The 24,099-nt window shown below is 32.7% G+C and overlaps 2 protein-coding genes across 2 annotated transcripts in view; one reads left to right on the top strand and one right to left on the bottom strand.

The window, feature by feature from the left end:
• The window catches only part of LOC108691752 (5-hydroxytryptamine receptor 2A), a 36,730-nt gene extending 17,061 nt beyond the window's left edge, over positions 1-19,669 (top strand). The window contains exons 2-3 of the mRNA XM_018199635.1: positions 15,409-15,641; positions 19,403-19,669. Of these exons, the coding sequence (XP_018055124.1) occupies positions 15,409-15,641; positions 19,403-19,669 (500 nt within the window). The remainder of the gene's footprint in view (positions 1-15,408; positions 15,642-19,402) is intronic.
• A 778-nt stretch (positions 19,670-20,447) lies between these two features.
• Positions 20,448-24,099, bottom strand: part of LOC108691747 (26S proteasome non-ATPase regulatory subunit 1) — a 50,516-nt gene continuing 46,864 nt past the window's right edge. The window contains exons 10-13 of the mRNA XM_018199631.1: positions 23,594-23,928; positions 22,697-23,049; positions 21,692-22,034; positions 20,448-20,966 (exon numbers count right to left, since the gene is read on the bottom strand). Coding sequence (XP_018055120.1) covers positions 20,896-20,966; positions 21,692-22,034; positions 22,697-23,049; positions 23,594-23,928 — 1,102 coding nt within the window. The 3' untranslated portion in view covers positions 20,448-20,895. The remainder of the gene's footprint in view (positions 20,967-21,691; positions 22,035-22,696; positions 23,050-23,593; positions 23,929-24,099) is intronic.

Raw genomic sequence — 24,099 nt, forward strand, 5'->3', positions numbered from 1 at the left:
ATAAAAGTGCACCAGGTAGAGTCGGCAATCGATATAGCGCAGCGGTGCGACTGTATTTTTACATGTACACATAGAGTATCGCGATTGAGCATACGAATCGTGTCGAATCTTCGAATTACCTCGATATTGCGATGCTCGCGCGATTCTGCGAATTCTCAAAATCCACTACCTCGTGCGATACCTTCAAATTAATTCCTATTCGTATTCTACTTCACTTTTAATCGATTTCTACCTTCACCCATGTAGATTGGAATGCAGACCGATGTACACAGTGTCCCGGATATTCCTCGCACGTCCGAGAACATTTGAATTTTCCTCAAAAAGAGCATAGGTCGAGAAAGTCGGTTCTAGTATCTCATGTTTACTGAAAATGCCATTTCCAAAAAGAGCACAAACTATTTCCAACCAACAACTGAAATAATAAAGAGAAAAGTTTTATAATTTGAAATACTTGTTAGAATATTATTAAGAATAGCAAGTTTTAAACATTTATTTATTTCAAATGCACACAATCTTTCTTTTTTAATAAAACATAATTGCAATTACGATAATATCACTATGAATGTGAAATGGTAAGCTAATAAACTGAGCTTGAGACACCCTCTATACGCAGGTATAGATTGAATTTTTCTTTTCAGTCCGAAATCCTATTATTCCTGACTGTTCTCTTATCTCTCTTATCGTAATCCTCGCATTGTTAAATCCGCGAATCCTTCAAACTTACTGCGAGATATTATACAGGACGAGAAAAAAAAGTTTGAGTCATGCAATAGCCTGATCTGCGAAAGGTCTCCAGATAAATTTGAAGCACAAAAAATGCCAAATTGACTCGACATTAAACGGAAATATGATGGTAGAGAGAGGATATCGAATTTCGATCGTCGTTCGTGCAATTATTGGAATTCATCGAAATTTAATTCTCAAATTGCCTTCTGTTAGGTAAACGTCAATATTGCGATTGAGATTATCTCTACAAAATATGTAACACCCGCAGAATTTCACGGACAATTTGACAAAATTAACCGAGTATTGACAGTGCAAATGTTATATATTATTAAAAAAATTCACAAGGGACCTTTTATTCCCCTCGATATTTAAAAACATTAGGATAGACAAAATTAAGATTATAGACTTGAAACGTTCCTCATTAATCGAGTGAGCATAAAAGATTATAGACACAAACTAATTAATTTTCTAACAGCTTAATTACAGAAGGAAATTAGACAGAAAGTAATTAATTTTATAAATTGACTGAATCTATTTTCAACTTTCTCTCGGAAGGATTTCATTGGAATTAAAAGTTAACTATTCAATATAAAATTCTTTTGCATTCACTTGGGTCGGATTATAATTACTTTCCCAAACAATCTCCATTAAAAAGATTTGTTTCAATTCTTCGATATACATAATTCTCCAATGATATCAATGCATCTACTCCTTCTAATTGTCTTTGCAAAACCGATATAAATGACTTCATCAAGCGATAAAATGGCAGAATATAATATCTCAATGAAATTGATGCATTAAGGGAATTTGTCAGATTGCAAAGATTGACGATGAAAGGAAGATTAAAGTTCGGGAACGAAGTAAAGACAAACAATGGAGGCAGCGAGTAAATTGAACGCGAAAAGTGCTTCTCGGACTTGTTGTAATTAGCTTATCACCGCTGATAACACCGGAATTTTCTTCGGATAGGTCACGTCTTAATAATGCAGCGGCAAGAGAGCAAGCAAAGATAGATGCGAGCGTCATATACCGATCAAACAGCAAACTCGCTTGGCGTGTTTCGCATAACTTTAGGAAAACTCACCCCGAGATACGCGGCACGTTCGCGGTGCTTTCGCGAAAAGTCCGCAGCTTCAGCTCGGCGCCGTCCCGCGAGATCGCCCCGAGCAATCTTGAGAGCTTCTCGTCGTATCGCCCTCGAATAAAGACATCGATATGCGGTGCGAAAACAAATTTGAAAGATATCCAATTTGACAAAAGGAATGAAGTTTCAATTGGCTTAAATTAATTTATTTATCGTCGAGGGACAAAGTTACAGAATCGGTGAAGTTGGCCTCCTCTCCCTCCGCCATTTCTTTCTAAATGGTGTTTTTACCGGTTTAATCGACTGGACTCGTTCTAAAATTGATTGAGAACTCTAGAACTTTTCAGAAAGCAGCCAGAACTCTGCTAACTTTTTTTTAAATTTTGAAAAAGTAACTCCACGAAGGCTAACTCCACTGATATGAGGGACAGTTGAAATTAAATGAGTTTAAGTTGATTAACTAAACTGACGTTAAATTATTCGATTATTTGCAAGAAGTAAAGTACTTTAATTAAGAAAATTCAAATTGTTAGACTGATTTGAAGCGTACATTTGCTCTAGAAATATTTCCAGAAAATAGAGAAAAATATAAAAATATAAAATGCTGCATGACCAATCTTTTTTCATTTGCATAACGTAATTTTTTTATTTGCGTAAAAAATAATACAAAGCGTGAGAGAGAAACTGTAAAAAAATAAACTTCAATTAATGAGAATCCAGTTTAATTAAGTAGAATGAACTAAAAAAAAAAAAACAAGCTCAAAGCCATTCTAATTATTATAAACTAATTTATTAATCAATACTATTTTCCGTGATTGACAGTTTCAATTTTCCTATAGTAGAAGATAAAGAGCTTTTTCGCGAATTAAACTTCATCACGTGTAAAATTCGATATGAATACGTATACATGATACTAATAAAAGTTGAATATAAATAAAATTACTTATATAAGTCTCTACAGTTATTATTTCGCGTAAATAATATATTTATAAGGCGATAAGAAATAATTCGCCAACAATTTCAATATACTTATCAAGAAAGTTAACTGCACTTTACATTTCAATTGTTTGCGAATTATTTCTGATCGTCTTATAAATGTATTACTTACAATCAAAGGCTTGTATGTATAAGTAGATTTAATTTATTCTCGGAGTTTCAAAATTATATTTTTATTTAACTTCATAAAAAAGTAAAAGGATTCGTTAGTTTTTATTTCATTTTACAAAAAAGTTTGGCCAAAAGTTTGGTGTTTATCTATTTAAAAAATCGAATGTTAGTTAAATCTTATTAAATACCAAAAATAATAATTATTTAAATCTGAATCAGTGGATAATCACTAATTACCAAGTGACATACTTTGCACTGATAATCAGTGAAATTTAACTAAAAAAGGAAAAACATGTTTGAACATTATACAATTAAAATATTGATATTTGCAATATCAATATTTAATTAATTTTAGTTAATTCCAATCTTTCAATGCCATATTCATTAAATTTCAGCACTAAAGCAAGATTAGTTAGATCACACCATTTCAACCAAAGATTAGTTAAGTTAGGGATCTCACATTTCATTCACTGATTCAGATTTGGAGAGTAATATTCAAACTACTCGACCTTTAGCTTTGATACAATTTAAGCTTTAAAGTTTTTCGGAAATGATGGAGAGTCTTTTGGTAGAGAGTCTTTTTGATATTTAATTGAAAAGCAACTATAACACTCCAGATTATTTATTTTTGTTTTTAATACACTTTACTATTCAGACATAACAAAGTGACATTATTTGTCGTCATTTGGACGTCAAAATGGCGACAAATACCTACATCAAAATGATAAATTGATAAATACATAAAGGTTTGTGGCCAAACGTTTTTGTCAAGGTTTTTGTCATCCTGTCCTCCTCATAGAGATCTCTCTTTTCTCCAGAGTATTCTAAGATAAATTCCGTAGAAAAATGTGTCGCGCAATCATCTCCATTTTCACCTCTCCAATTATCGATCCGTTGATAATCGATGACGTCTCGCAGTAAGTTACTGCTGCGATCGCGTTTCGAAGGCTAATGTGACAAAAAGTACAACTCGCCTATAATACTTGCAGTCTTGCAGGCGAGAGACAACCTCGCGTACAACATGCGAGACAACACGCTGTCTGCCGCAAAAACAAGCATTGAGAGCACATGCCCTCCATTATTTCCTCGAAGTGTTTAACACCTTACCTTAGAGATATTCACGTCGAGTGCACTATTTACTTTCTTATTTCTTATATCAATTTTGATGAAAAAGAAACTTTCCTCGATGTAACTGTGATATTAAACTTGCCAAACTAACGACGCGATGGAAGGATTTAAATACAAACGAGGCAGGATCTATGATATGTTACATCCATCTGCAGCACACATAGTTCCATTACTTCTGATTAAGATAAAAGACAACTCACCGATTCGATGCGCAACAGCGGAGTTGTAACTGCATCGTAGCTACGTTGAGATCTGCAACATATAAAGTCTGACCTAAATTATAATAGAATTCGAAATAATATTTTAAAAAGTATTCGTTGCGAGCGTTCGATTTGTTTTTTATTTTCTTTTAAGTAAAATATTATATATTTAATAAAATAACTATATATAATAATCCCAGAAAACGTCCTTATATACAACACACAAGTTGTATCATTTCGAACGAAAATTTTTCTCTCCAATCCTGTATGAATGTATGTTGGAATAAAAGCGATCCAAATTATAGTAGCACTCAAAATGAATAGCATGAGTGAGCGCAAAAATTCGTGCACGCGCATTTATTATTCAAAATTCAGCAACTTCGTTAAAAATAAATGAAATTTAAATTTTAAAAAAGAGTTTAAAAAAAACTAAAACTCCTACTTTCGAAAGGTCACTATGTTTTTTTGAGTTTCCATTTCAGTTTAGTAATTTTTACATACAGAAGAGCTGGATAAAATTGGAAATTTTCTCCTCACTTGATGGACCTGTCCAAAAAAAATTTGCAAAAATTTTCGACTTCTAACGCGAAAGTTTAAAGTCTTATTTACAAAAATTATTATATTTTAAAAAGATTCGTAAAATTTTTTGAATATCAAAAATTTGACATTTCGTTAACAAAAATCACAAAAATCATAATTCAAAAACAAATTCTGAACTTTGTTCTTTCGAATAGTATAATTGTACAAGTTTGAATAAAATATTACGTCCCGAATTTACATAAAAAAATGTTTATTAATCAGACACAAAGTTGTGCACTCATCCAATACTTTAAGAAATATTTCTTGCGGACGTTACATTTTCTTATTTGTATCTCTCCTTCAAGTGAATACTTAATAGAATAACTGTCATCTTCTCGTAAACTAATAACGTTCCGAACGAAAGTTGTTCTCTCCAATTCCTGCGAACCGTTCGAATAAGCGATCCGAGAGAACGATAAAGCTCGCGAAGAACAAATAGTACGTAAGCAATAATTTACTTACCGCCGTTGCCCGACGCCATCCAGGTCTGCTGCTCCTCCTCTCCGATTTCCTTCGCCGTTCCTCCTTTCGTGCACCGACGCCACCGACGCGACGCAACGCAACGCCGTTCACTCGATGAAAAAGACGGTTTATTAAATTACGGTCGCACGGCACTTTACACGGCACTCCCGATGTTGACCGTACGCGACGCGGACTTCGTTACAACCAGTTACGACGACCGCGACGGAAGAACATCGCGGGGAAAAAAGGTTACATTACATTACGTGCGAGACATTTATCGGGTTAAAACAAACGGCGGAGGAAGAGAGTTTGAAAATTGTGCGGCCAACTTCACACACCACGCGTCATTCGCTGCAACGTTATCGCCCTTTGTGCACTTTTCGAAACAACAGGTCGGTTTTCTGTGGCTGAACCAGTGTACACTTTTAGAACTTAAAGTGAGATAGGTATACGTTTGATACTTGTTTAAAGCGAGAAAGAGACTTCTAACAGTGCAGGAACAGAAAACAGACCAAAGGATTATCGGAATACACAGTACCTGTGTGAACAATTGACGACACAGAGAAAAATCGGAACGCTCCTCCTCGTCTCGATCCTGTTCTTTCCTCCAATTTGGTAGACTTTCGTTCTGTCACTGAGCCGTTCTGTCACAGCTCTGACAACGCTGTTGGTATCTCTGTTGTGTCTATATCTAGTAAGTAGTAAATTTCTTACACCTGTGTATGTACACACATGTATACCGGCAGGAATGGTGTCCTCTACGTATTCGCACACATACGTGTTACTCAGAGTTGCCAAGTCGAAAAAAATAATTCTCTTCTTTAAAATTTCGAAAAATTCTTGAAAATAAAATGTGAGAAATATTCCCGAGAAATTCCTGAAAAAGTAGAAAATTTTATAAAAATTTAGGGAAAAGTGAGAAAATTTCTGAGAAAAAATTTCCAAAAATTGTTTTTTTATTTTATGTATGTTTAATAAATAATGGCACAAATTGGAATGTAAACAAATTATTTTATTTTAAAAGTACTTCACAAATATAGCATTATTTATATAATGTTGCGAGTTATATAACTAAAAACAAATTAAAATATATTAAAATATTTTCAGACGTAAACATTTTTAGAAAGAAATATACTTCCAACAAACTTAACAAAGTAATATCACATCAAATTTGAGATCACATTTATTTAATAGAAATAGAAACTTTAAATTTGTATGTTAACTTATTATCATCATGTATGTACATACACTAGTTTAAGTATAGAAAACAGATCAGGACTCCTATTTTTGAGCACATATGAATAATTTTTGCACATGAAAATGACAGGTTCAGGGATTGTGATTGGTCGATTGTATACGGAATTGCTATTTTTGTATGCGATATTTGTCCGATAAGAATAGGACCTCTGTAATGCGCCGAACGGCGACTGCGACATCTATAAGTAATCTATTGAAATTCGTTAGAGAATCTCTACGACGCTCAACATGTAGTTGCAAAGTAGTATATGTAAATGCAAAATGTAGTTTTATACATTTCATTCAACAATTGTGTTGTAACTTTTTTTCGTATTTAAAAAATTATAAAATTTTCTGATATTTTTCCTTAAATACTGGAAAAGTTTAAAAATTTCAGTAGATTTCGAACTAAAATTTTGTTTTCCTATCAATTCATTAAATTTCATTGAATCTCAGGAAATTTCCCGAGACTTGCCAACCCAGGTGTTACGGGAAACGCGAAGGAGGCAAGGAAGCAGAGAAAGTAGTGGGGGGGGGGGAGAGGGATCCTCCGATTTTCTGTTCTTAGCGCAAGGCGCACGATTGAGAGAGAAAGCGTAATTGGACGATCATGCTGGCTCCCGGTGTCTTTCGCTCGCCGATATTCATAATAATGCTTTTATTGTGCACAAAACGTTATAATTGCATAAAAATTTGTAATACCTAATCGTAAAAAATTTGTGTGCATAATTACAACACTATGTGTAATTTTGAGACTCATTGTAGTAGCTTTGCATGCATTTCTAAATTTGCAGTGCGCAAATGAGGTTAATATTTTGTATCGCAAAATTAAAATTTACAGTTAAATTTAAGAAACATTTAGTAAAGTAAATAAAAAAAATATGATATAATGTGATGCCGAACGCTAGGAGACACCATTCTTGCCGGTGTACATACAGTGAGAGCAAAAAGTATTTGTACAAGGAAATTTATTAATATAAAAAAAAAGTCTTATTTGTAGAAAATAAACATTAATTAGCAATTTTATACAATGAATACATTCTGTTCTAATATAAACAAACGAGCTTTGCATGTATTCCTGATTTTAGAAGCTAAATTTCTCATCTGTACGAATACTTTCTGAGCATTCAAACAAATACAATTTTTAATTTTCGCTTATTTCTCGGATGATATATTTTGTATAATTAATACACATCATTTTGGTATATATAATTTTAAGAAACATACTATTTTATTCTTTATAAAGAATAAATTGTTAATTATCCAACGAGAAATGATTATTAAAATCGATCGAATCGACGTCAAATTGATGTTAAAATCATCGAATTTATATCGAATCGACATCAATTCGACGACTCATTTCTCGCTGGATAATATTTACTTTTTAAAAATAGTTTTTTTTTTTTAAATATTTTCTCTGTACGAATACTTTTTGTACTCACTGTAGGCCGGTAATCCGTTCTTATTTTAAAATTATCTTAAATAATGTCTAATGATGCGAATACGACTCTGTAGTCGATCGATTCTTATATTTAAGATTGTCTTAGATCGTTACGAACCAATCAACCGCATTTATAGCATCTTAGACATTATGCTCCCGGGTGCTCCCGTATATCATCTTATTCTAGTTTAATACTGTCTGCGTTCAGCAGTTATTGAATGCACTCGCTGCTATTGATGTACTCTTCTACTCAGATCTAAAATGCTGATTGGATGATCTAAAAGATCATCACTAATAATAACAGCGAGCAGTCACTCAACTGAGGTGATATTTCCAAACGCAGCCTAAGGTGATCTTAAAATGAGAATGAACTATGAAAACAGGTGCTTGGCTTATGACATCTCAAGGCTTTACTCAAAATTGTCTTAAGGAAATTCTCGCGTTTGATAAAATATAAAACAAATCTATAATACATATAATGCAAAAGTTAATATCAATAATATCTAGGAAAAATAATCTTATTGGCTTTTATCATTTTGAAGTTGAATTTTAAATTTATAAAATTTTACATTAAAAGTTGAAGATATACCTTATTCTCTTTTAAACTGAGCATTTACGTATAAGGCAGCAATAAAAATCGTTGTAATTATAAAGTAAACACTTGAGTTTGTTCTCATAAAGTTTCATTTAAACTGATCATGTATTTTACAAGAAATTTATATTCTTCAATAAAAAAAGCTAGAATATATGTCAAATGGACGAAGCGTGTACAAATCAAATGAGTAACATGTAAAATTAACAATAATTATGTATATAATCACTTTATTTCATTATTTTAATCATTTCACATATTATTGTGAATAAACTGTCTAGTTCGACTAGGAAGTAGCGCGAGAACTTTCTTAAGAACTTTGAATATCGTCCATATCGCTCATTTGCTATAATTCAAAACTGTCATTTTTTTAAATCGTTTACAACAAAAGAACGGGAACGTAAGAAAAAAAAAAAAGTATTTTAAAAGTACAAATTTTTTTCTCTATAATAATCGATTATTATTACAACAAAATTGCATTGAAAATTAATTATATTACAATGAAATAAATATATATGTAGGCATTGAAGAAGGAGAACAAAGATACAAAAAATGTGCAAGCAAAAAAAAAATATATATATATATATATTCAAACTTATTTTCCAGAAAACTCTTCATTTTTTGCAAGTTGTGTCATATACAAATGAGCGACGTACTTATCTCGTTATGATTTAGAGACAATTATTATCTCGCTTTACGAAATAATACATCATCTTTCCGACGAAGAAATGTACGGATTAATCTAATAATAATATCAAGGATGAATGTCGCCAAGAACAGTCCGAAAACGCGACCGTCGTTTATGCATACAGTGAGTGCAAAAAATATTCACAGAGAAAATATTTTTTAAAAAAACTTTTATTTTTAAAAAGTAAATATTATTCAGCGAGAAACGAGTCATCGAATTGATGTCAAGTCGATATCAATATGATCATTTCAGCATCAATTTGACGTCGATTTGACGTTTGATTGACGATTTTTTATTTAATTAAAAATTTATTCATAAAGAATAAAACAGACTGTATGTCTTTTAAAATTATGTCCGAGAAATAAGCGAAAATTAAAAATTGTATTATTTGGATGCTCAAAAAGTATTCGCACAGTCGAAAAGAAAAAAATTTGGCTTTTAAAATCAGAAATACATGCGAAGCTCGTTTGTTTATGTTAGAACAGAATGTATTCATTGTATAAAATCGCTAATTAATGTCTTCTTATTTTCTACAAATAAGACTTTTTTATAAAAATTCCCTTGTACGAATACTTTTTGCGCTCGCTATATATTATCGATTATATTTGCGCGATTAATTTCCGGTGAATTTTAACGAATTGATGCACGAACGCCGAATCGATATTATGCAAACGACGAGTATATATTGAAATAGGGGATCATACAATTGTGACTACATTTACTGATGAACGTCGCAATGACACGCCGATCGTCTCAGACACGACACGATTGACCCGCTGCGTTCCATTAGTCATCGGGCGTAACGAGAATCAACTTCACGCGAGTCAAGTTAATAGAGTTGCCAATAATTTGTACGGTTTGACCCGGATTTCAGAAGTCTGATTTGACAATCAATCAAATTGGACATTACACGTCCGGTTTTTAAATACATCCAGTTAATAAAATAAAATTTACACCCACCCCCCCTCCCCCCTCCCCCCGGAAAAAATTTATAAACAGTATTTTCAGTGATATTTCCCCATTTTAAGCATCCAATGAATATAATAGTATATCTCCTAGGATTTATATCGGAAATTTTGTTTTTCTTACTAAAGTACTTTTATTACTCAACGCGATATATATTTTATATTATATATATTATATATTTGTTAATTAGTAGATTTTATATATATTTGTTAAAAAATATATGTATATTTTATTTCAAAAGTTAAACGTTTTTTTTATTTTAACATTGTTAAACGCGTAAAATGTTTTAACAAAATATTTATAACAAATGTTAAATGTCATATGTATAAAACGTAATTTAATTTTGCGTTCAGTAATAACATGTATTATTATATTAAATATTAATAATTTATTATTTTATTCAATCAAACTGTGTTTTCAAAATTATTGGAAAATAATATTTCGTAACTAATTTTTCATTAAATTTTGTATTTAATCTAGCTTTATGATTATCATTTCCGTCCGATTTTGTCCAGTTAGATTTTCATTCCAAAAAGAGAAAATATTCGATAATTTGAACTTTTATTATAAATGTAACAACTCTAATTGAGATGCGAGTGATTGTCCGAAAATATACAGGTATGTAACATCAAATATAATGTCAAAATAATATTAAAATGAATCGTAAATGATTGAAAAGTGACTTTTAGTGATCACTTTGCAGTCATTTTGACATGATTTTGATGATGATAACTTGTTTTTCTGCTTGAGTTAATATTTATACTTTTCATATAAAAATATGTTATTAAATAAATATATGATGTTATTGAAACAATCGTTTCATATGAATAAGTATTAGTATTCATTTTTATATGGAAAGTAAATATTAAATACACCTTTCCAATTTCAAACTTGTTTCTCGAACCGGTAATACATCCTCATAAATCGAAAACAGGCAGTTTACGTTGAAATTAATAAAAAAATTCATAAAGCAACAAGGAAGTCGAATTTAAATATCGAATTAGCTATCGCTTACGAAAATGAATAAAATGACATGAATTTATAACTTCGATCCCCTCTCGTTTCAATATATATATAGGCTTTAAATAGACAAGTCACGCGAAATATTATGCAGTTGCATTGAATGCTATGCGGTTGCTTGCGAGTCGTTGTATAAAGAGAGCCTTGTCCTGCTCGTTAATTAGTTGGTGTCTTGATACTTACATTGCTCACCGCAATCACGTTGTGAAGGAAAAACGGAAACACGACACGACGGACAGACGGAGCTTGTACAAACACATACAAGCAAAAACAAGTGCCAAGCCCACACACATCAGCCGATCCGTTATCGCTTCGAAAAATTTCATATTTTTCCAAAGTAAATTCACACCGAACGCATGCACGATACTCGAATTTCGAATTGGTTTTTCGGCAAACCCCAGCTATTGTCTCGAAATTTCTGTCTCGTTTCATGGCAGTCCAACGTTTATCCGAGATAACGATTCATTTCACTCGATCAAAATTCCGTTTCGTTAACAAATAGGATAACGTCCTCTTGATATCAAATTTGCCGTTAGTTATAAACGTCAATATTAAGAATTGTCAATATAATCAGTAACAATCGATATTAGTAATTACCATAGTGTGTGTAATGTCAATAAGTAAGAAAAAGATAAAATTATTTTGACAGCAAAAGTCAATATCGTCTAAGCTAAAGCTTTCGTCAAATCAATAACAGATTGCAGATAATTGCTGCTCTAATTCCGCACGGTATTATTAGCTCGGAAACTATTGCGGTCGAATCCCAACGTTTTCTTGTTAGGGTTATTTAAAGTATAATTAATATCTAGATGCTACTAAAATAGGGACACTAAAATATTTTGTATTGATATCGAATATATATGTACTTATAAAATAAGAAAAGTAGCACATCCAAAAATTATATCAGTAAAGCATTAAAGAAACTTTTTGAATTCTTTTTAAAGAATGAAACAACGTTTTAATTAGGATAGTGAATAAGTGCATAAGTACATGCACTTTCTTTTCACGTTATACCTACTTTTAATTATAACGTGTTTTTTAACTCTTTGAGGAGGATGAGAGTTTCTCCTAAAGAAACTTAAAAATCTCGTTTTCTAAGGATTTTTAAGCTCGCTGAATTTAATTCTTCTGTCTTCAGAATTCTAAAATTCAAATTTCGACAAAATAATCTGGTTATCGTGAAATTCGATTTTAGAAGATTCTTGATATCGCTGAGTTTGAATATAGTTTGAAAATGTCGAATTTCAAAAGGACAGTAAATTGGTGCCTTCAATGAAAGAGGATCTAATGTCACAGGCTCATAATCAGAGTTAGAGGAGACAGTTTGGAACATTTAGTACTAAATGTTTACGTAGCTGAGAAACTAATGAGTTTCAAATCGAGCAAAATTGGAAACTTGTCGTTTGTAACCAAAAATTCTCGTAAAACTGAATTTCAAAAATCAAAATCAAATTATTTATTTTTGCCATATTGGACTCACCGTTTTAAATTTTTTATTTTTAACTTTGAAAGCATACATCTGTTGTCAAATCATTCCATAAGCCAAGTGTCGTAAAAATCGAACGGGTAATTTACAAAATAAAAAGTAAAACTCCGAATGAGGTCGATCGAGGCTGTCCACAAAGAGCTTCAAACTGTCATAAGTTTTTAAAATACGAACGTTGCAGTCTTGGTACAGAGTTGCATAAATTTCTTTCTTTACCAAAGTTGTGACATTTTACCATATAAGCAATATACGTCGTTTTTCCACAAAAACATGAATAATAGACTTTACAATCCATTTCCTCTCATTACCTCAAAAAATGCTTACTTACTGTCACTTTTCTATCAGCGTAGCAATACGCATATACACATTTACTTTCATTAATCATAATATCCACGTAATAAATTTCTGTTTAACTTTTACACTCTCGTAAAATTTAATTCCCCGAAAAAGCTTTCCGTTTTTAATTCCATATATAAAAACTTGTCAATCGTACGATAGATAGATAAACAATTAATTTATGATTTTTCGAAAATGCCGGGATTTTTTTATATTTTAATTAAGCTGAATGTCGCTTAATTGGAAAATTCAGTTTATTTCATATTTTTCATTATTTTCCTATGCGGGTTGAACAAATATATTACGCTACAAATGAATTGCATATACAATAATATGCAATAGTTACAATAACGTACATACATGAATCATAAGTAGATGCTTTCTTTAGGAATAAACGACGTACACTACGCGTGCAAATCTCCCGGGACGACTGACGATTTTGCAAGCAGTCAGAATCACGACGGAGTATACAGAGACTGCATTAATAAGCAGCGAAATATTAGATCGTCGGTATACACGGTGGATAATCCGGCGGCGTACATGAATATGCAGTTTCTGGGGGGCTGCACGGCGGGCACGAGACGGTAATTTCGTTCGACACGCGGAGTTGTGTTAATCCCTCGTTCCTTCGTGCATTAACCGCCTGTCGTTTTACCTGCAGAGTCTACGCTTTCGGTACTTTCATCTCTTCCTCGGGGACACGGTCCTTATACGGAACGCATAGAAACCCACCCCTACGCAATATTTTCACGAACCGGCGAAATTTAAATAAGCCTCTGTCAAAGAGAGGCTTAATTAATAGTTAAAGGTTAATCATTATTGTCTCGTATACCTTTGATCCTTTAAACGACTTTCCCTCGTTTACAACTCGTTCCAATATCCGAAAGTTAATATTGTCGAAATATTTTAAAGAGATAAATTAAATCCCAATCTTAATTAAATCTTAATTTTATTCCAAATAAGCAGGATCTTTATTAAGATTAGATCTTTTAACTCTGAGTTTGGAACATACCAGAAAATGATATCGAGTTGCGAAATCGAGTTGTTCCGAATAAGAAATTCTAGGTAAGCGTTTAATCTAAAATTTTTAAGATAAGATTTTCTTATTAAAACTAAATCTTTATTCCATGAAATTCTAGTGAAATATTTATATCGTAGAAAGAACGGCCGTGAAGAAGATTACAGAGCGAGTATATTTATTACTCATTAATTACGCGCGCAAAATGATTAGCGAGTAACCTTTGGCGGAGAAGTTTTACAGCCGGAAGTTGCTCGACAAACTAAACTTTTTGCACGGCCACGTCCGCTAGAAGTAAAACGTTTATTATAACGAAGAGTGGGCGTATCAATTATGGCCTTTGGCAGCTTGCAAAAATGAATAATTGAAAAAACCCGAGAGCATCGAGTTGAGACTCGAATAACAGCTCTACAAAGATTAATTATTAAACAAAGTTTAAAGGTCGCAAAAAAAGAATGAAATCACTGTAACATCGATCTCGAGATAACAACTTTCTATTTGTGATAACATTACTATTTCCACATATCGTCAGACAAGAGAAACTGAAAATTTAATATCGAATGGCCCCGAATTACCTCGAATGCAATCTAGGGAAGATTAAAGGAAAATTACCGCGTTCTTTATGAAGTTTACTTAATAAATTACGCATGTAAATTGCTTATTTACCGTTATCATACATGAAACCTGTACATTGATGTCATCTCGATATAATATCGTATTAAGAACCCAGGTTACATGTAATGATCAATAACAATTTAATCTTCGTATTCCAATGTTTAATTTCAAATGTTTAAAGCACAGTCAAATATTTAAGAAGAATTTAATATCAAACAAAGGAAAAATATCCTATAACTATATCCACAATTACATTTAAGCATCCTTATAAATTTCATAATACTTAGTATGTAGATTTGAGTCTAACGTCTCAATTTCGATTCAAAAACTGATTAATAAGACTTTTAAAATGATCAATTTATTTGTATTTTTTTTTTGTTCACGTATCGGTCCATTTTCCACATATATTTTTGTTTAAACAGAAAAATGGTACGCGAAAATTAATTTCTAAAAATATGTACACTTTTTTTTTTATGTATAATACATAAAAATTTTAATTGTTGTATTAATTCCGTTACGTCGATGTACATCCCGATGTTAAAACCCGTTTAATACGAAAAATATATTCAGCAATACTATTGCGCATAAATAAAATACCGCGCGGACGAATGTCGGGGTAATTGAAATTTATCTCTCGGCGAGCCAAGGTGCCACTAATTGAGCCAGGATTTAATTAGCCGCGTTCCAAGCGAGCAAGATACTCATTCGCCGTTTTGTTTCGCAGGATACTTCCCGCTGCCGTCGGTTTATTGCCTCGCCTGGATTTGCCTCGACGTGCTATTCTGCACCGCCAGCATAATGCATTTGTGCACGATAAGCGTGGATCGCTATCTAAGCCTGCGCTACCCGATGAAATTTGGACGCAACAAAACGAAGAAAAGAGTGACGCTGAAGATCACCTTCGTCTGGATCCTCAGCATCGCGATCAGTTTACCTCTGAGCTTGATGTACTCGAAGGTGAGCCGTCGCATTTTCCATTTCTTTTACGTGACCGCGAGAATTATTTTATTAATCAAAGTCTTTCTTTTAGTTATCTTCTTTTTACTGCCCCTTCTTTTCATTTTTCTTTATCTTCTACTTTTCATTACGTTCTCGCGGATATTAGATGAACAGATGAAGACAGTTATTGGTAAAACTTTACTACTCTAGTCCTCTTTCTCATCCTTATATTAATAATTCAGGCGTGTCTGAAAAAAAGTGCCATTTTTTTCAATTGTTCAGAAGAGAAAAGGAGAATTTATTTTCATGAAAATTATGTTTGAAAATTCTACAAAAAAATTACTGTAATAACTAAAAATATGAGCAATTAATTTTTGCAAAAATTTTTAATTAAGCAATTCTAAAAAGAATCCTGTTAAAATTGTTAAAATTCCCAAACGTTGCCCAAATAAAAATGCAAGTCAAAATGTTGTAAATTCAAATAAGAGTAACAGTTGCACAAATGAATTTACAACGTTTTAAATTGTACTAGTCATTTTTCTCCACTTCTAGCAGCACTTTTTTCACGCTAATAAATATTAGTGTGTGACAGAATACACTATTACAATCTATTCATACGATAAAATGAATTTTCACAATATTGGCAATCTTACAACGTTTTGGCGTCATGGCACGCCTCAATTAATTAAATCCGTATTCACTTTACTTTTATCGATAAATGTGCACATTTATTTCTGAAATTCTATAGCCTAAATATAAACTATATGTTATAAATAGATATATATCGATGCGCGCGATAAATATCGATAAATGTATAAATAGGGACTTTAATTTTTAATTTGTAATTATTAAATTAAATTATGTAAATATCAATTTTTTTTTCTTGAAATAAAAATGTATAAAAGAAGTCTTTCTTCATTTGTTCTCACGAATATTAAACAAGTAGATGAAGACAAATTATTGGTCAGACAAATTTTATTACTCTCGTTCTCTTTCTCATTCTTACTAATAATGAAAAAGAAATTATATATGAACAAATTATCTTTTTCGTGAATAAAATTTTGTGTAAAAAGAATTTATTTTATCTACCTTTACAACAGAAATTACTAATATTTTTAATAATACCGTCAGTTTAGAGATATTGTATTTTATTCTATCCTGTGCAAATTTTTTACTTGCTCCATTATTCTAAAAAATTATACATTGAAAGAGAGAGAGAGAGAGAGAGAGAGAGAGAGAGAGAGAGAGAGATATGAATACACGAGCAGCTTACAACGGCTAGAATGTAACTGCGATAGTTTTTTGCTACACATACTTCTGTACGCGAACATCCTACTCAATTTTCCATAACGACTAAAAGATTGCGAGGTTTCGCCCGTAAAATCCCTCTCAGGTGGCAGACGCGAATCTCGATAGCCGAAAGTTTATCGCTGTTTGCGGGAAATGTCGCTCATCGATCATTCTCGATGCAGGATGGATTTGTACAGAACTATACATCGCGTCGCCGTTTTTCATCGGCTACGTCCCTGTGTCCGGAAAGGAGGAGGACCGTCGCGCCGCGATATTCTATATTCTCTCGTTTGTGAGTGAAATTAACGGCATGAGATGAAGCGACGCTATATTATGAAACAGTTGTCCGCCGTTTTGGCATACGCGCTCCCTCGTAAATTCCCGACTAACCCTTCAACCGGCTGTCGTTTCAATGCGGCTTTATGCCACAACCGTCCCCGAAAATCGCGTTAAATGTCACAGTCCAAATACCGAGCCTTCATCATTGCTAAATAATACACGCAGCGAATGTGCAACGTACATTTTAAAGAATAGCCTGCTATTTTTTTTTTTAGTTTAATTTGAAGTAATTATTTTACCACACAACGTACATCAAAGAAGTACGTTAAAATGAGACCAATTTCTGCCTAAAAGGGTGTAAGCAAAAGGAATAGTATTTTTGTATATTTTTACCTTCTGAGTATGATAAAGTTATTAAAAAGTTTGTTTAGGGAACATCTCAAAAATTAAGCAAGAATATCAAAATTTGGATAAATACAAGAGTACAAGTTTGTCAAATTTTCAAGTGTTCCCCAAATGTCATAAATTTTTTACAAATTTTATCACGTCCAACGCTATTCCTTTTACTTATATCTTTTTGGCAAAAGTAGGCCTTTTTCAAAAGTAGGTCTTTTGTTTCATTTTCAATCCATTTTTAATCACCATTACATATTCTTTTCGTTTTTACACATTCTCTATTTACGTCAAGAGTGTTTAAGTAAAGTAAAAAATAATACAGTACACCGCGCGGGATGTAGAGAGGAAATCCAACTAGCTGCGTGCGACAACAAAGTAATTATACATGTCGCCTTTAATTTTCGCGAATGAAAACATGACTGCAAATTCCGGTGGAAAATGCCAACGTTATGGGTTTTCCGGGGATGGATGTAATGTGTACACGTCTAACAGGTTATTTTCTTACCTCGAGCATGTTCATCGTCGTAGAAGCTGCCTCGGCTTGCAAACTGCTCTTGCAAATGTGCAAACTACTTTCGTTTCATGGCGCGAGAGAGACGAGATGAGACGAGACGATAAGCACTGCCGCATCGACGAGTTTGTCGGGCGAGTTTCAGCAACTTTACAACACCATTTACTAGCGCGTTTCATGCCTTACTTGGGTATTGATCCAAATTTTGCGGCCGCCATATACTCATTCAAAATTCCATCCAACACCCGGAATGAAATTTGTGTCCGACACCGTGAGGTGACAAAAATATCCCATCCAATTGTATTCATGTGTATTCCTTTACATTGTGTAAATTCATTTATTTTAAACACCTTAACCTAGATCCAAAGTAATCAATATTCAGATTAGAGAAAGATCGAATAGATTAAAAAAAAGCCTTCAGTGTACAAATTTTCATATTCTATATACCTTCATTTTTTCATCTGAACATTTTTATCCGTATGAATTTCAGAATTTCCGTAAAATTGGATGTCAAAATTTCGAAATTTGTGAAATTGATAGAACTTTTTTGTTTTTGCAGACTTTGATGTCACAAATTTTTAGATCCACTGATTTTTGACACATCGTTTCCTTGCATCAATTGTAACACAACTAAAAAAAAAAAATGATTTTCGAATTATTATCGTGAGCTAAGTGAACATTACTCTACCAATTATTAAAAATGAATTAATTCATTTTCATTAAAAAGTTATTGAAATTGTCACAACTAAAAAGGATGATTTTTTTAACTCTTCAATCTGTTTTTTTTTATCGTCCTAGACTTTCAAAAAAAAAAAAATTCTGAAAAAATGTGGAAAAATTCAGCGGTTTTTCAACATCTCTATTACATTATCAAATAGTTTTTAACAGGATATTTTTTAGGGATTCTCGCTCTCTTGTATTTCGGAGAAATTTGAAAATTCGCTTGTTTCGAGAGAGAGACTCAGATTGCAAGGAGAGTTAAGGGTTGTAAAACGATAATGATCAAAATGATATTTGATCATATTAAAAACACAAGAATACGTTCTTTCTTTTGAGAACATATTCTTTTCGCCGATATTATTTGATTAGTCAATAATTTTTTATCAAGTTGAAAAATAGTTATTATTCCCCTTTTCTGAGAAACATAATTTTTTTTCAATCATCAATTTTGAAGCAAATGATATTAACTCTAAAATGTTCCCACTTTTATATTGTAATTTAGAAATTTTCGTAAGATTTTTTTTACTTGTCAGACCAGGATTTTCTCTAGAACGGTATTCTCATCAATTTGTAACGCAAATAGCAAATTCTTGAGTTCTCGATTTCCCAAAGCTTCCTTCTTACTTTGAAAAGTCAACGTGGAAAATTAAAGGACGTGACGACACATCACTTCCAACGAGCCACTCTCGATTCTCACGAGACCTCACGTCGAGTGTTATCGACTGACGTCGAGCGGAATTCGCACCTTCCGGGAACACGTGTGGCGGATATACACGTGCGTGGGCTGCAATCCTGCAACCAGAGGATGTCCATCTCCTCCTCTTCTTTCCTCTTGCTTCCCCCCTTATAGTCATCCGACGGACGTTATGACCCACGCTCGATCAAGGCGAATGCGACAGCCGGAGAAGCGGAACACGAGCTGACCATTATAGGCGACAGGGACTGAAAGCGGAAGCGTATTTCAAGGAAGATTCATGTCTACGGGGTGACCCGTAAGCTCCGCGTCAAACTTTAACGATGAGCACAATGAATTATGGAATGTATTGTCTCGCGGAAGCTCCGTGCTAACTTTCAAAATAATGTGCTCGAGCAGACGTATAAGGATGAGACTCGGCGATCGTCTCCGCAAATCTAAATTATTAATAAATGATTTACAGGAAATAACGGAGGAGTTGTCACAGAGGACTTGCTGACAATCCATTTATTTACTGGCACTACGTCCTATAAGAGTAATTTTAGCGAAATTGCAAAAACAATAAAAGTGATATTATTAATAAAAATTGATTGTAATCTTTTCCTGCGAATAAAAACAAATAAAATACATACATTTATTTCATTAATATCTTATCCTTTCTATAAAAATTCTTTCTGTAAATAATAAAAATCGTAATTCATTTAATATATTGTTGATTCTTTGTTTAAAGACTTAATTAAGCACAGTAAATTATGAAACAATCCCTGTGATGTAATAATATTTTATTAAAGTTTTGTTGATAGAAAAAAATCATATATGAAAATTAAACATTAATTATTGGTTCAATAAAGAAAATATAGAAATGATTTACAATTAATTCATTCTCTATAAAAATGTAACTCATTAATGTATATGTATAAAATAACAAAATTCATAAGAAAAGGATTTATCAATTTATTTACAATCAATGCGCAGTAATATATGAATTATTTCCATCATATTCTTCCACCCTTTATTTTTGCTAATAAAAATTAATTTCTAGAATTAAAAAAAAAATTAAATATATATGTTTTGCATCATTCTACAAATTTCTATTCATAACTTCGTAAATAATTAAATAGACGAGCCGTTCATTAATCTTCTTGATTCTGCTTAGGAACCTAATTAAAGAGTTATAAGGTAGGAGACTAATAACATGAGATGCAACGGCTTTATTGCAGCTGGCAGAGTATTCCGCTAATTAAATAGACACACAAAAGGAAACCAAATATAAAAAAGAAACGCGAGAACATTAATAAAAAGTAACGACGAGCGTATTGCAATGCCATCGCGATGGCGAATAATGGATGACAGGACGACAGGCTGACGCATATTTCCGGCGTTCAATCTTCAGTATACTCAAAGGGCTCGGGTGGCTCAGCTTCCTTCTCTTCTTCCGGCTTCGGTCCAAAGGCTGAAACAAACCGGAAGTGCTCAAGCGCACACTCTACAAGCACATACTCGATACTTCGAAACATAAACGGAAATTCTGACCCGTTCATTTATATGAGTATATAATTTTATTTGTGTAAAATATATCTTTTCTATGATAATCTGAACAATATTAAAAACATATTATAGATCATTGTTAATTTTTTATAGATGCAAAATCCCTTAAATTATTAATCAAGAATATTTGAATAAAAGATAAATAAAGATTAACAATTAAGCTTTCTTTCTTTAGTTTTGAAATCTGGTAATTAATATATAAATATTTATATATTATATAGGGTGTTCCTCGCCCTAATAAAATAAACGGCAAGATTGACGAAACGCTGGCATTAGCAATGGATCATCGACACGACGATAATTCGCAAACTCTTTGACATCTCTGAAGAAGAAAATACCCGCGAAAGCCTCAAAAGATTAATAACTATCTCGAACATGCCTGTGCTAAAGTATTATTAACAATAACAATTTCAAAGACTCTCAATCTTTAATAATCATACGAATAGAATTATATAGTTCAAAAATTGTTGTTTCACTCTCGTGAAATTTTCGATACAATTATTCCCATTGTAATGTAAAAATATAATTAAAATATATAAATATAAATTAAAATTGCCTTTTCTTTACAATCAATTTCTGAAAGAAAGTTTTGTGCGTGTGATGAAAGAAAATAAAGGATCAATCACTCACCAGCGACGGGCTCGACGAGTTCCTCCTCGGTGTCCGTCTGCATGTGCTTAACCATGACAATGCCACCGATCTGAATATCTTTAACGGGAGTGTAATGGCTACTCTCGATCAGCTGAATGACTTTCAATTGCTGACGTAGAACTCGCGCAGGATTCTGGAGGACCTCGAAACTCGGCTCGGGCTCCTTCTTCTCCTTTTCATCACCGTCTTTCACCACCTTTTTCTCGGGCTTCTCTTTGGTTTCCTTAGCCTCTTTCTCATCCTTCTTCTTCTCATCCTTTTCTTTCGAAGACGATGCAGCTTCCTTTACCTCTTGAAGCTCCTTCGTCTCCGAAGGTGGATCCTATAATTTTTATTTAGTTTGTTTTCTCTCTTACGTGGCCGAGTGCTGAAATTTATTAGCGTGCTCTTTTATTCGTCATAAATTTATAATGTAAATCATCACGTTGCTAGAATCGTAAAATAGAGAAAACTTATAGATTATTAATATTTTTATCAACAATCTGATCCTTTGCATAAAAGAGACGCATTAATCTTTGATAAAAAAAAAAGATTTTATTCTCGCTTAATGAAATTTGAAACTCAAGAGATGAGAACAATGAAATACGCAATGTATACTATACAATGTAAACAAATGCGCAAAACAAAACAAAAAATACACAAAGACAAAAATATATATAAAATTCGAATAAATCCATTTATAAATCTTTAAACGAGAATTTAATAATAAAAAGATATACATGATCCATAAATTCGGTGAGTTAAAAATATTCGAAAATTTAAAGAATCGAAAATATCAAAAATTTCTGCGTGCAAAAACTTCAAAACGCAAGAGTTTACATTCGAAAATTCAAGATATCTCGTTAAAGTACATATATAATAATTTACGCTTGAAAAATAATTATTATTTATAATTATTCCCGCCATTTTTTTTTTCATTAATTTAGACAAATTACAAGAGAACTTCTTCCTGAAATTTTTCAGACATTTCCTTTAATCACTCACCACTTCCATCTTCTCATGAGAATCTCTGGCTTTTCTTTCAGTCTCACGTCTCCTGGCACGAGCCGCGATACTAAGGACAGCGGTGGTGACTTTCTCTCGTTCCTCTCTCTTTTTCTCTTCAAGAGGCGCAGGATAAGCATATATGCTTGGCCTAGCGTTTGATTTGATCTCCAATTTAGGCATCTTTAGCTGAGCGTTCAAGGCGATCAGACACGTGGGCGTGAAAGCCAGAGCCAAACAATGCGCAAGTGGAAACCAGTACCAATACTGAGTGAATACCAGGGCACCGACCACCGCCAACATGTTCGTGTGTCCCGTACGCGATTGTAGAGATACGGTTACATTACGACCACCTAAGAAAAAGCGAAAGTCCTCTCGTATATATATTTCACAATTGAACTTCTCATTGATTTTATATCTCGTTCTAAGATTCGCGAAATTTTTAGGGCTTCAAGAAATTTAGAATAACAAGATCTTTTGTTAAAAATAAAAAAATTAAATATTTCAAAATTAGTAAGAATGTAAGTTTAAGGATAAAGTAATGAAAAGTTCCAAGTCCTAAAAATTAAGGAATTCAAAAGCACGTGTATGAGTCCTGTATAAGTACAAGTATCAAAATTTTAAGGTACAAACATTCAAAAAATAAATTTCATACTGCAAAAATTTTGTTTTCCATGGATCAGAATCTGAAACCTATAATTCGACGATTCATTGAAGTCCAGTGAATAAAGGTGATCCCTGCGTTGCAATAATAAAATTAACAAAATACAGGAAATCCAATGATTTTTTTATGCTCAGGAAAGAAATAATTTCAAATTTGTTGGAATATCTATATAATTAAAATTAAAATCAGAGATTCTGTGAGTGTCACATGCAAGGAACTCTAGAGAAACTTACCGGCATCGATGATCCCTTGCGCCAAAATTGCTCCAAACTTAGCCATCACATCCTCGTGTTTGTCCACAACAACCTTAGCATACAATGCTCTAAAATCTTTAACGCGGGCACACGTCGATTCCGTCTGCTGGATCAGAATCATGGCAGAAGCGATCAATGCGCCTTGCCTGACGAAATTCACAGGATCATTAGTCATTGGGTCCAACAGAGCGATAGCTTCTTTCAAGCCAGTACCAGCACAAGCAATACCCAAGGCCATCGCTGCGCCGTACCTTACATGAGGATTATAGCTCTCCGCTAAGAGAGACACCACACTAGGACATTGCTCCGGAGTCCTGAAACACAAAAAAAGAAAAAAGAACGGGGTGTTAAATTTCAAACTTATTGACTTTTGTCTCACACATTCAATATTACTAATCTCGTGGTAGTAACTTGTTATATTTTTTATATCTTTCTTTTCTTATGTTTATCATTGGCACATTATAATTAAAATTAATATTATATAT

This window comes from Atta colombica, unplaced genomic scaffold (genome assembly GCF_001594045.1).
Source record: "Atta colombica isolate Treedump-2 unplaced genomic scaffold, Acol1.0 scaffold51, whole genome shotgun sequence".
Classification (NCBI taxonomy): domain Eukaryota; kingdom Metazoa; phylum Arthropoda; class Insecta; order Hymenoptera; family Formicidae; genus Atta; species Atta colombica.